Source organism: Muntiacus reevesi, chromosome 7, assembly GCF_963930625.1.
Source record: "Muntiacus reevesi chromosome 7, mMunRee1.1, whole genome shotgun sequence".
NCBI lineage: Eukaryota > Metazoa > Chordata > Mammalia > Artiodactyla > Cervidae > Muntiacus > Muntiacus reevesi.
In genome coordinates, this window is record NC_089255.1 from 77,583,673 (window position 1) to 77,598,126 (window position 14,454).

The 14,454-nt window shown below is 49.9% G+C and overlaps 1 protein-coding gene across 3 annotated transcripts in view; it reads right to left on the reverse strand.

Moving 5' to 3' along the window:
• Positions 1-14,454, reverse strand: part of ACTN1 (actinin alpha 1) — a 97,311-nt gene that overhangs the window by 36,758 nt on the left and 46,099 nt on the right. For all 3 annotated transcript variants that reach the window (XM_065941712.1, XM_065941714.1, XM_065941713.1), the window contains exons 2-3: positions 6,812-6,926; positions 2,383-2,502 (exon numbers count right to left, since the gene is read on the reverse strand). In XM_065941712.1, the coding sequence (XP_065797784.1) occupies positions 2,383-2,502; positions 6,812-6,926 (235 nt within the window). The remainder of the gene's footprint in view (positions 1-2,382; positions 2,503-6,811; positions 6,927-14,454) is intronic.

Here is a 14,454-nt window from a genome sequence, read left to right on the forward strand (position 1 = left end):
GTAATACTACTACTATATATACATATAGGTGTGTGTGTGTGCTAAGTCGCTTCAGTTGTGTCTGACCCTTTGCAACCCCAGGGACTGTAGCTCGCTGGGCTCCTCTGTCCACAGGATTCTCCAGGCAAGAATACTGGAGTGGGAAGCCATTCCCTTCTCCAGAGGATCTTCCAGACCTAGGGATTGAGTCCAGTCTCTTATGTCTCCTGCATTGGTAGGCAGGTTCTTTACCTCTAGTACCACCTGGGACTCTCTCTCTCTCCCCGCCGATATACATATATATAGATTATGGTAGTTGCTACATTCTCCCTTCTAAAAAATCTGGATTTCTGGCTTCTTTTGAAAAATCAAGAGCATCTGGCAACACTGGATATGTATTCCCACTCAGCAACAATTGGTTAGATCCACACGGCAGCTGACCCGCTTAGAAGGACATGTTTTTCCCCCTTCTCCACACTCCCCACTCATCCCTACTGTCACATACCTCGCACATCTGGCCCACCTCACACATCTTCTACTTCCCTGCCCCAGGGAACATCTGAGCTTGTAGCAGACCACCAGAGTGGTAATTTCTTTAGCTTCCCATCCCTGCTTGGCTGAAACTTGTTCTGCCAAGTCTTGATTGCTCCCTAAGAGAACAAACAATTCTTTTCTTTATCTGTACCCTGCTGTACACAAGCCCTTCAAACATTTACTGAGCACTGACTGTATGCATCATGCCGCTGGGAGCTGGGGCCACAAGGACGTAGGAGACATGATGTGATCTCTGCCTCCCAGCTCAGGGGATGGGACACATAAGGCACCACCCACAATGACCTCAAGTACTAGCCTGAGTCCCTGATAAGGCAAGGGTCAGCAAGCTTTTCCTGTAAAGGGCCTGATAGGAAATATTTTCAGCTTTGCAGGAATATGGTCTCTGACCCAACTATTCAATTCTGCCTGCAGCAGGAAAGCAGCCAATAATATGTAAACAAAGGGGTGTGGCCGTGTTCCAATATTTACAAAAGCCCGGGTCAGCCAGGTTTGACCCCACGGACCGTAGTTTGCCAGCCCCTGTGCTCAAGTTTCTCAGTTTGATTTTGCTACATCAAATCCCTCAATTTTCAGAAAAAAAGAAGGACTTTCAGATCATCAACCAGAGAAAAAGATCAGCTGCTATGGATTTACTGGAACAACACCCCGCACCCTCTGTAAGGAAAAGTCACCCTCTGGGGCATTTCTCTGGTGTCACTCTGACTTGGATTTGAGTTCCAGCTTTACCACTTGCTGAAGATGGGGCTTTGGACAAGTTAATTTTCATTAGGCACATGTTTTCTTTTTGTAAAATGGGGATAACAATTAGAGCCACCTCATAGGGCTACGGCGAGGATGAAATGAGATCACTCGTACAAAGGGCTTTAGCAGAGTGCCTGCTGCAGAACAAGTGATCAGTAATCACAGTCAAGGTTATGTCTACAATGAATGAATGAATGGATGAATGAATGGAGACTGTGTACTGTTCACCTTTTAATCTCTGGCACCACAGAGGTGCCCAATCCATTGATGAATCCATGGGACGCAGTCCTCATGGGGCCTGGTAATGGTACTCTAATCACCTTGACCCTCTCCAAGTCCTTCAGAAACGCACACAAGAAACTGCCACCTCCTTCTAACTATTAAGAAGATGCTAATAATGGTTGAAACTGGACATTAAACAATTTTTAAAGATTGAAGTATAGCTGATTTACAATCTGGTGTTAGTTTCAGGTGTATAAACAATTTTTTTTTCTTATGTAAAAGGGAAAAAAATCAAGAAGCTGCTCTGCAGGGAAATGTTATTAAGAATATTCCTGGGACTTCCCTGACAGTCCAGCAGTTAAGACTCTATGCTTCCAATGCAGGGCACACGGGTTCGATCCCTGGTCCGGGAACTAAGATCTCTCATGCCTTGCAGTGTAGCCAAAAAAAAAAAGCTCCTAAAGCCTTCTGGACAGCCATCCTGCAGGGGCTCCCTCTACACACCAGCGTCCACACACTCTCCCCAGACCACAGACCTCTGTGCTTGGGACAGAAGAGCAGAGCCAGGCCTGCAGAAGGGGGAGGTGGCATTCCACACACACAGATCCCACAGCGCTAGGATTCAGCGGTTGCGGGAGTAGGGTGGGAGTAGGGGTCACAGTCACCAAGGTGCAGAGACTAGATAGAAAGTGCTGTCTTTACATGAAGGATCCACTGGCCATCCAGATGCTGGAAGCCCTACTTCCAAATGCCCCCATGGATGTGTGGGTCTAGGAGTCAGACTAGAACAGGCCAAGAGAACCAAGAGGTGGGGGCAGAAAATCTGGCTGGATGCAGAGGGGTAGGATGGGGGTAGGGGTCAGCCAGGGGGCAGGCCTTACTCACCTTCAGCTCCTATGGACACCAGCTTGACCCCCTTGCTGGCTATGAAGTCCAGGGCCTTGTTGACATTGGAGATCTTGTGTACCCTCATTTTGCCTCTCTCCGGCTTGGCCAAACGTTCACCTGAACAGACGGAGAGAGAGCAATGCGAAGTGAAACACAGAAGTGTTCTCCTACTTCTCAGCTCTAAATTGCTTGCAGCCACTCAACAAGTCTGTATTAAGCTCTGAGTATGTGTCAAGGGACTTGGTGGTGTGCTAGAAATATAGGGGTGAACAAAACAGCTTGCTGCCTTCATGGACTTACGGTCCAGGAGGAGAGACAGGACCTTCCACATACATCAACATACACAAATGAACAAAAAGCCAAAAAGGAGAAATGCTTAAAACAAAGGCTTTAAAAGAGATTGCAGAGGAAGGAGGGCAGGTAGGAGGGTGAAAGAGTTATGAGGTGGTCAGGGGAGGCCTCTGAATGGGAGGCCGGCAGACCCAGGCTACAGGGAACGGCGATCAAGGCAGAAGGAACAGCATTTGCAAAGGCCCTGAACTCCTAGCCTAGACTGTTTCAATCCAGGAGAGTGTGTGAGTCACGCTAGGGTATTTTGGGAAAGTTCCCTGTGTGTTGCCCACAGAGCCCCTCGCTCATTTGGGAACCACAGCTCTTGTCCATGTACTGCTGCCCAGGGGCACCCTCGGCTCAGCTCCAAGTCAACCCTCCACCCTCACTCAGCGGCCATTTCTCCGACCCCCACTTCCCACAGTGGGGGCTTCTGCTGTTCAGTGTTTATGATCAGAAGCTTCGGAGAAGCAGGGGTTGATGAACTGGTTCTCCAAATACCCTGCTCAGAGCACAGGAAGGAGGTATCCAGGGATCCCCTGAAGCCATCTGAAAAATATATATGTGCAATGTGTGCCCAGACCTGGGGAAGGGGAGCACAGCTTTCAGTCTCCAAGAGGTCTGAGAACCACCATCCTAGAACTCAGGATCTTCTACCTACCGCAGTCTCCAGCCCAGCCCAGCAGCACGCTCTCCACCCCACTTCTGAGCACATCAACAGCCTGGCTGAGAGATCCCAAGGGGCGGGGTGGCCCTGATGCTGGGCCATGCTCATCCTATCAAGAGCAGCACTTCTCCAGGGGGCCCCCCTGCCCAGGGCCCCCCACCCGACTTCCACAGAACAGACTTCCTGCTACAGATGTCACTTGGCCTGGCAGCATCCAGGGAAGCCCAGCTGGGTTTTTATTATTAAATCAAGACTTCCCAAGTGCGGCTTTCCCAAGGCTGTGGCCACAGCCCACCCTCTCTGGGAAGGTACCCTACTGCCCCCCTGGGCAGATGAGACGCCCCAGGGCTCCCTTCCAATTGGAGGGATGGAGGCAGCACCTTGTGCCCCCCCCCACACACACACACACAAGGGCTGCTCCCACTAGAGCCCCAGTTTAGGTCCTGCTAAGCCTGAGCTCGCCAGCCTGACTGCCAGCTACACGCACTGGCTGGAACAGGGCTCCTCCAAGACAAGGGAGGTAGCAAAGTCCTGGGACTTCGGTCCACACAAAATCACCTGGAGAACCTGCTGACCATAGGTGTCTGGCCCCCTCCCCCTTCCTCCTGAGTTTCTGACTTTGGAGGTCTGGGGTGAGGTCTGGGAACCCACATGTGGCCAAGCAGTCCTGCTGATCCTGCTGGGTGGTCCAGGGACCACACTCAGAGGACCTCTGCAGGCGGCAGCCCCCTTCCTTTTCCTGTCATCCTAACCATCTCCAGAGACACCCAGGGAGGAAAAGGCATCATCTCAATGACTCAATCTCTCCCCACCCCAGGAAACAGAAGAGCCACCTCACAGACATGCACAGGCCTGTTCAGTGCAAGCACCTGGCAGGTATTTGGAAAAGCCCAGCTGGGCATTCGGTCACTCCAGTATTTGCTGAGCATCACCTAGCTGCCAAGTATATAGGTCTGAGCACCTGGGACACAGACAAGTTTGTCTCTGCCCTCCAGGGCCAGGTGTGAAGTGGGGAGAAAACACAAGAGCCAAAAATGATCCTGCTGTGTGGCAAATGACATGCTAGAGGAATCAACGGTGTGTTCCAGGAGCCCAGAGGAGGGCAGGCACTCAAAGCAGGAACAGAAGGAGTGATGGTCAAGGAAGCCTTCCTGGAGGAGATGCCTAAACTGAGTTTTAAAAAATGAAAAAGAACAATGCCAGATTTGCTTAAACTAAGAAATGTTAGAGGAAGAGGTAAGAAGGACACTCTAAAAGGCATTTAGAGTTCTGTAACAACCTAGAGGGGTGGGATGGGGAGGGAGATGGGAGGAAGGTTCAAGGAGGGGACATATGTATACATATGGCTGATTCATGTTGATGCTTGGCAAAAACCAACACAATTCTGTAAAGCAATTATCCTTCAATTAAAAAAATAAATTTAAAATTTTAAAAAATAAATAAAAGGCAGTTAGAGGAAAACATATGGCCATTCCTGAAAAAATTCAACACAGAATTACCCTAGGATCCAACAATTCCACTTCTGGGTACATACCCAAGAGAACTGAAAGCACAGACTTACACAGAATCTGTATAGCCATGTTCTTCGCGGTATTACTCACAATAGCGAAAATGTGGAAACGACTCAAGTGTGAATGACAGACGACTGAATAAACAAAATGTGGAACATATGTACACAATGGAATATTGCCTGGTCTTTAAAAGGAAGGAGATTTTGATACATGCTACTTCATGGAGGAACCATGAGCACCTTATGCTAAATGAAATAAGTCAGTCACAAAAGGACAATTACTACAGGATTACACTCATATGAGAAACCTAGAACAGCCAAGTTCACAGAGATAGAATGTAGAATGGTGGTGGGCAGGGGCTGGGGGGAGAAGGAGACGGCAAGTTGGCATTGAATGATGGCATGGCATCTTGGTGTGGAATGATGAAAAAGTCTGGGGATGAGGATTGGTGATGACGGTTGCACAACAATGTGAATGTACTCAATGCCTCTGTGCACATTGAAAAATGGCCCAAACGGTAAATTTTAAGTTAGGTATATTTGAACACACACACACCCCCTACCCCCACCTCCAGTGGAAATATTTTAAAGCACCGAGGGGCAGAGAAGCCAGCCAGAGTTTGTGTAAAAGCAGTGAAAACACAAAGCAGGGACACACGTATGGGGAGGGCTGCATGTCTTCCTGCGGCAGAGTCTGAAGTCTGACACCTTTTGGGGAATAGTTAGTCGAAAACAAAGCAGGTGCCAGCTCATGAAGGATTCTGCTAGCTATGTTAAGAAAAGTGAGCTGCAGGTACAAAGCCCCAGGGAGGCACTGAAAAGTTTCAAGCAGGGAACAGTGCAACCATATTTGGGCTATTAGATGGACCCTCTGGCTACGTGTGGGTGATGGAGGGCAGTGAGAGGGGGGCGCTGGGAGGAGGGGTCAAAGGCCTCTGGACATCATCTAGGTGAGAGCTGATGCAGGCACAATGATGTCTGCGTAGCAGAGGTCAAAGAAGGCGAACAGAAGAAGAAAACAGAATGAATGAAACTTGAATGCCAAAGGAAGAGCCGTCTAAGATACCTGAATGAGGCTGAGAAGAACAAGATGAAGACTGCAGGAGCAAAAAGAGGTTTGCAAGGGCCAGGCGTGGCACACAGAATGGAAGCCTGGGGCACAAATGGGTGGAGATGCCCAGTGCAATTCAGGATTTAAGAGGAGGCTCCAAGGAGAAGGCTGGACCAACCCTAGTCTAGGACTCACTGGCATCAAGATGGAAGATAAAGTGAAGAAAGCAGCTAGGATTGCCCAGTGAGTAAGCCAAGGCTAGAATCTCAAGGACCTCCAACCCTTAAGGGATGGTGGAGGAATGGTGGAGGAAAGGTATTTATAAGAAAGTGGAAATAGGCACTGGAGAGAGGAGCTGTCCCTCCAGACATCTGGACATACAAATGCCAAACTAGGGGCCAGATAAGAAACTAGAATCACCTTGATAAAGGTGAAGAAGTAGCAGAGGAGCCAGCATTTGGAGATGGCCAGATGTGGTTGCTTTCCTGACCAAAGACTTCTAGCCTTGGAGGAGAAGAAACGCCAGAGACCAACCTTCAGACTGCTCTTTATGCAAATGAGGATGCTGAGACAGAAAGGCAGTGACTTGTCCAAAGATACACAGATGGTCAGGAGCAGAGCCAAGCCCAAACTCAGTCTCGGGGTCCCCCAAATTCAGTCTCGGGGTCCAAAATCACATACCATCTCCCACTTTTTCAAAAGCTCCAAAGCTAGCCCCAACCAAAGATGGGGCAGAAGCAGAGGTGTCGGGGCAGCATTCCCAAAGTGGCAGAACCCAGTGGGCAGTGTCTGATCCTGGGCCACGGTGACCCCGCCCGTCTGGCATCGCCTTTGCCCTGGCACTCCCAAGACCAGTGGTCCAGCTCACCTGAGATGACCTCCAGCAGTAGCATCAGCTTCAGGCCGTCCCGGAAGTCCTCCTCGATGTTCTCGATCTGTGTTCCTGCCTTCCGGAGGTGGGAGTTGCACCATGCTGTAAACGTCTGCAGGAAGGAAAGAAGAGCAAGTGGTCAGGCTCTCCCACAAGCCACAAGGTCTCTGAGGCTCTCAGAGCGCCTCACTGTGTCCCCGGGACCCGGCTGCCTCATGTCATTTTCCCGGTTGTTTTGTGCGAGGTGCCGCGTGGGCTGGTATTGTCATCCTTGTTGGTTAAGACATCTGACGGAGGCAAAGAGGGCAAGAAATCCACTCAGTAGAGCCCCAAAAAGCTCGCAGCATCATTCTCCTTCACCTCAATCAATCTTCACACAATCTCCTTCCCCTCATCGCAGGGCAATAGCTGAGGGGTCACCCTGCAGGGCCAGCAGCCCGGGTGGGCACGGTGGGATGGACAAAGCAGCACCCTCCTTTTAAAGTCCACCCTCACGACCTTCTTCCAAAGCCATTATCCCCACCTCCATTTAGAAGTTGTACGATTCTATTCTTGGCAGTTTACCTCTTAGATTTTAAAGCTTAGTATCGATCGTCACAGTTACAAGGTGGAGTATCCCAGAGGTAAAATATTAAGCCTCATTAACACCTTAGGGTAAATAAATTTATTAAATCCTTGCCCACCTGACAGCTAGCTAATGGAGAGCATTAATCAGATTTACTGGGGGCAGAGTCCAGAGGAACAGTGTCCGGATAAGGAGAGAGAAAGGTAAGTACCCCATGGTGTATGTGTGTATACTGGGGGTGGGAGGTGGAGGCACCTTAAACTGCAAAAGTATGAGCAAGAACTTTTAAAACAGACTGTAAGGAGACTAAATGAAAGATCATCATCATTGTGATTTTCTAATCTGTGGGGAGAGAACAGCAACCTTGAAGCTTCTGTATTCTGTCTTAACCAGATGATCACGCAGGTCACCAACCGAGCTGTCCCTGGCCAAAAGCACCTCCTGGTCGCTCACTCAAGGAACAGGTGACTCAACAAATATAAGAAATAAAAAGTGTGAGCTTCAGTTTCACTCTCCCATCCAAACAAAGCCTGGGCAAGTGCCTCTCCCCAGCTCACAAACAGAGAGATGAGCTCTCCTGCTTTAGATCCAAACTATTCCTTGCCGACTCAAGACCTCTCTGCACCAAATGGAACTGTCAATTATATAGGGGCTCAAGAGCCAACATTCAGTCACCCCCAGCAGGGCCAGCCAGGTCTCTCCCCATCCACACTGCCAAGTGGCAATGGTGAGAGTGAGCTTCATTAAAACAGCAGCATCCACGCTAGAAATACTCCTCCTCTTCAGAAAGGTCACCAGACTCATGACCCCCACCACCACTTCCTCTTGCCCTGGGGAGCCCCAAGATGAACTGGCAAAAATGGGCAGGAGGAGGGCCGGATGCCACACCAGTGAGGACCAGGGAGAAGAAATGGCTGAGCAGGTGTATAAGCAAGAATTGAAGAGCCTGGAGCAAGAGGAGACAGCAGTCACACAAGGAGGGGAGAGGAGGCTGTGTTACGACATTCCCCCCACACTGGGCCTCATTTCTTTTTTGTTATTTTTTTATTTATTTATGGCTCTGCTAGGTCTTTGCTGCTGTGCACGGGCTTTCTCTAGTTGTGATGAGCGGGGGCTACTCCCTAATTGAGGGGTTCGGGCTTCTCACTGCCAGCTCTAGGGCACACAGGCTTTAGTAATTGCAGTAGTTGTAGTTGTGTAGTTGTGGCACATGGGACTTAGTTGCCTCGAGTCATGTGAGATCTTCCGATTCCGAGACCGGGGATCGAACTCAGGTCTCCTGCAGTGGCAGGTGGATTCTTATCCACTGGGCCACAAGGAAAGTCCAGGCCTCATTCTTAAATCATATTTCACTAGGCACTTACCAACACAGGATACTCTTTTCTCCCTGCAAACACATCTCCACTCTGTAGGCAAGCCCACTCCCATGACAGGCAAGAGGGATGTGTGGGCTGTCCCAGAGTTTGATGAACCTGATACACAGACTGAAGGTGGACAGGAGACACACACTGACCCCTCAGCCTGGAGTGTCCTCTATATCAGGCTTGGCCAACTCACTCTCTTCTTCTAAGACGGGGCTAAGAGATCGCCTCCTCCAGAAAGCCTTCCGGACAGCCACCCACCACATGGGGTGATGTGTCAGCCCTTGACACCCTGCATCTCCTGCATCACTGCTCTAATCCCACTGCAAGGTGGCCACTGGCCAGCTTCACACCTGGACTCAAGTGTTCACCCTAGAGTCTCAGCGCACAGAGTCACAGATGCAGCACGGAGCAAAATAGCAAAAATCCTTGCTCTGTGCAACAGACACTCTGGTGGATGTGAAAATGAGACAACTGAGTGAAGGAGCAAGTGAGGAACCGACACAAAGTGGGAGGATCCAGGAAGGTCCAACCACACCTGAGAGGTATCAGGGCAAGGGACTGACAGCTCTCAGGGGCCCCCAGGAACCCTCTGGCTCAGAGGAAAGAAGACACAGCAGGACAGGAAAGAGTAGTTACAGGACGTTCCTGGTGGTCCAGCGGCTAAGACTCCACACTCCCAATTTGGGAGCCCCAAGTTCAATCCCTGTTTGGGGAACGAGATCCCACATGCTACAGTGAAGATCAAAGATCCTGCAACTAAGACTTAGCACAGCCAAATAATTAATTTTAATAAAGGAAAAAAAAAAAAAAAGAGTATTCACTGGGTCCCCTTCCTCTCATGCTGGCATTGCAAACCTAGGAGGGAATGGGAGGCTACTTAGTTTTTCTTTTCATTTTGCTGTAAATTTTTTGATGCAAAAAAATAATAAAGAATTTTTAAATCTTTACAATAAGTATAACTTTGTTTGTGGTTCCTTGTTCTCTTCCAGCTGCCATGTGTCCATATATGCACTTCTGCTTGGGTGTCACCATACTCTACGTTGACAAGGGCGGGTCATTTACCACCATTTAGCATTTCCACCGGAGAAGGTAATGGCACCCCACTCCAGTACTCTTGCCTGGAGAATCCCATTGGTGGAGGAGCCTGGTAGGCTGCAGACCATGGGGTCGCTAAGAGTTGGACAAGACTGAGCTACTTCACTTTCACTTTTCACTTTCACACACTGGAGAAGGAAATGGCAACCCACTCCAGTGTTCTTGCCTGGAGAATCCTGGGGACAGGGGAGTCTGGTGGGCTGCCGTCTATGGGGTCACACAGAGTCGGATACGACTGAAGCGACTTAGCAGCAGCAGCATTTCCACAGTACCTTCCCCTCATCTCCCTCCCAGGCCCACCCTCAGCTTCTGCCTGGGGTTTTCTGCAAGAAGTAGATCACCCCGGCAGCTCAGAGTTTCCAGGACCCCGGTGGGAATGACCAGCACCCTCACAGTTAGGGGGACCATGAAATCTCACTGTTTACCACCCAGTTGTAGAGAGGGGATGGGGTGCGAGGAAGGAGAAAGAGATAAAAAGATACTGCTTTTGCAAGAGGAAAAATGCTGTTGAAAGCAGCCAGCCCCATTTCCTGGAGAAGCCAGTCCCGGAGGCCTGAAGGCTGAGACGCACCTGTGTTTGCCCAGACTCCCTCCCACAAAGGCCTGCCTCTGAGGCCGCGGGGGACCACACTTGGCTAAGACGGCAAGGCCCCGTCCTGACCCAAACAGGGTGGCTGCCAGGAAGGGGCCTCTGAGCGCCTCCCCAACAAGTAGCACCCACCTCGAAGCTTGGGTCACAGAGGAAACAGTAACTCAGTGATCAAGAACGTGCACTTGGGGGGAATCAGATATGGTTTAGCACTCAGATCCACTCTTTACCAGCCGTGTGAGCTGCAGACTCGCCTCCCTAAATCTCAGGTGCCTTAGCCACAAAATAGGGGCAGTGTCGGCACTTTATAAATATCAGGCGGATTAACTGGAAAACATCTACAAAGTGCTTGCCACTTAGAACATGCTCAATAAATGATTAGAGGAAGGAGAAAACTAGCTCTTCCAGAACCTCCCCGGGGGACAGGCCTTGAAGGACTCAGCCCTGTGTGCCCCCAGCCCACACCCTCCTCCAGCCACCCAGCTCGGTCCTGGGTTCCATCCGTGCAAGCGATGCACCATGTCCGCAAGGTGACACCTTGTGTCTGAGAACTCTTTTATTGAACTGGCCCCAATGTGTTATGGGAAGAGGGCTAAAAGTGCGCTGTGGGGGCAGAAAGCCTATGACTTTGACCATGGCCTTGTGGATCCCCCAGCAGAGGAGGCTGACGAGGCCCCAGGAGAGGAGACAACAGTCAGGAGCGAGGTCCTCCCTGCACACCGCACAGACACTCTCCTCTGGCACGGGCAGGCCCTGGTCCCGAAGCCCCAGCTCCCGCATGACGACAGAGGGAGGCACCCACCCCTGGGCAGGAGGAAAAGCCACCAGCCACAGGGGACGCCCATGCTAGAGACCCTGGCCCCACGGCCTCCAGCCCAGATGCCCCAGCGTGGCAGACAGGGCTGCCCCAGTAGGGTTACAATCCAGCCTGACTTCAAATAAACGCAGATGGCATCTTGCTGCCTCACTGCCAACCAGGCCCTGCCCCATCTGAGTGTCCCCTTGCTCCAAGAGCTCTGTCAGGGGGTTCATGCTTTGTCTCGGACAAAGGAGATAGGAGCTGATAGGCTTTACCGGGACCCGCTTTGCTGTAGAATGAGTTTGGGTGTGCGGACAGGTCTTAGGGAAAGGGCCTGGGCTTCATGCTGGAAGGGCGGCCGGAGCTGCAGTGGGGCTCACTCCCTTCTCATCCTTCACCCACCTCCACTGCACTGCACAGCCTCGGAGGACGCTGGGCAGAGAGGGAGGGGCTGGCAGAGGACCCCTGCTCAGCCTCTCACTGACCTGGAAGCATCTGCCCACGTGTAATCCGGCATGAAGGGGATTTGAGGAGACAAAGAGAGTAACTATCCAGCCCTGTAGCTCAAGGTTGCGAACGGTCCTGGCCCAGCTCCAACAGGGGGTGGGGGAGTATGGGACACCGGAGCTGAGTCAAGGACCATGGAGATGATGGAGAGAGAAGCAACTCTGTCTACACTCTCTGTGGGTCTCACAATCCTGCTTTCACATGAGATCCTCTAAGGGCTTTCCATTACATCTTTAATAAGTATCCTGTCCATACATCCCTTTTTTTGCGGCGGGGGGGGGAATGGGGGAGGGGGCCAAGTCATGTGGCTGGTGGGATTTTAATTCCTCAATTAGAGATCAAACCCAGGCCCCTGGCAATGAAAGCACAGAGTCCTAACCACTGGACTACCAGGACATTTCCTATATTTCCTTAAAATGTACTGAAAAGGCAAATGGCTTTTGAGAACATGCTTTCCCTACTTCCCAGTTCAGATGCACTAGCATGTGACTATAGCCCCACAGGCCTTTTTGAGCCTCAGTTTTCACATCTGTAAATGGGGGACAATAGCATCTACCAGATAGCAATGAAGATTAAACAATACAGTGTATCTTACCACACACACACACACAAATCAGGAAAAGCTAATATTAACATGCTAAGTTGTTAATTTTTATTAATTATGATAACATAATACTAATGTGGTTTGAAATAAATTAAGTATGCACGTAGTAGTCACTACCATCATTACTGACTAAATTTTAGATTCTAAAAGGTGTCTGAATAATCACACCCAGCTGGGATCTGGGGTACAGAGGATTACCCCATAAGCATGAGTCAGAGGCTGAGCTTTTGAAGTCAAGCGGTATTTAGGGTCGTGACCTTGGTGGGAGGAGGGAAACACAAGGAATAAAACACAAGATGCTGAGCACAGGAAGGTCACAGGACTTGCTTAAGATCACTCCAACAGAAGGAATCCGTGGAGGGACTCCACTCTTTCACGGCTGGGGGCATGGGTTCAATCTCTCTCTGGTTGGGAAACTAAGATCCCATAAGCCACGCAGTGCGGCCAAAAATTTTTTTTTAAGTTGAAAATAAAAATCACTCCACAGAGCAGGAATCCAAGCGACTGGAAGGATTCAATCACTCTGAAGAAGACAAGATAAATCCCAGCTCATCCATATCTAGCCAGGTGATAACCTCAGGCAAGCGGCTCTGCCTCAAGGCACTTGTCTGTAAAATGGAGTCATAATAGCACAGGGTTGGTGGAGAATTTCCTGAGACAATCCTCTTAAAACACTGAAAAGAAGGTCTGGAACACAGGGGCTGCTCCATAATTACCTCTCATTACTGTTACCACAATAATTAGAGATAATTATTACAAGTTCATGCTATTCAACACCTGTCATCAAAGAATGTCAGAGCTGGAAGAAATGCTTGGCACATCAGAGCCAAACCCTCACTTTACAACTGGGGCACGTGGACCAGAGAGGGTGAGTGAATTTTCCTAAGCCACACAGCTGGGGGATGTTCACAACCTGGCCTCCTGACTCCCAGCCCCACATACTTTCTGCTCCACCACGACAATGGGGATCTCAGGTGCAGGTGTGGGTGGGGTGCTGGATGGGAACAGCAGAACCAAGGGCAGACAGGTGAACTGAATCTTGTGGCATGTCATGGGAAACTGGTCACTGTGAAGTGAAAACACCACCCAGAGCGCCTCCGGTCAGCACTGGCAGAGCGCGTCTTGAGTTGACGGACCATCAGTAGAGCTGGCGTGAGGTGGGCTACCTCTCTGGGGGCAGCATGATGGAGAGTCCTGAGGCAGGCAGCTGCTTGTCCAGAGATGGAAGAACATCCTGGATGGTGAGCAGATCAGAAACATGTCTTTGAGGAGAACTCTTGAGAACTGGGGCTCCCTGACCAGGAAGAGAGAAGAGTGGACTCAGGGGCTCATCCAAATATTTGAAAGACCCTCCCATGGACAAGCAAATAAACATGGTGGGTGCAGCCCTGGGCAGGCAGCTATGGTGAGGAACGTGTACTCTACAGCAAGACTGACCTAGTTCTAATCCCACCTCTGACCCTGAATAACCTTGGGCAAATGACTTTAATTCTCCAACCCTCAATCTCCACATCTGTAAAATGGGTATAATAATGGAATATGCCTAGAAGGGTGCTGTGGATCAGTGTGGCAACATGCAAGTGCTAAGCACAATCACCCACACATAAGGCTCGATAAATGGGAGCTACTATTTCTAGAATGAAGGACAGGGAGACTAGAGTTCAATGTAATAAAGGACAGACCAAGCACTGGATGCGTTACCCAACAAAGACATGTGCTTGGTGAGGGTGCTGAGAGAGGACTCAACCAAGCACCCCCTCATAGCTGAACTAAGTAGGTCCCTTATAATATTGATTCTTCAAGAGTGCAAAGCAGCCCTTGAAAAGTTGCTTCAGAGATGTGTTTGAAGAGTTCAACTGGACCAAGGATCACAGCTTCAATGCCTAAGCAGAGTTTCTCAAGCTCAAAACCATTGATATTTTGGATCGACTACTACTTTGTTCAGGGTTTGGGGCCTATCTCATGCATTATGGGATGTTTAGCAGCATTCCTAGACCTTCCCACTACACGCATGTAACATCCCTCACCTCAAGCTATGATAACCAAAAAGCACCCCCTGGCTGAGAATCTAGTCTAGAGGAAATAGACACATATGCCATTAATAATAATAATAACAG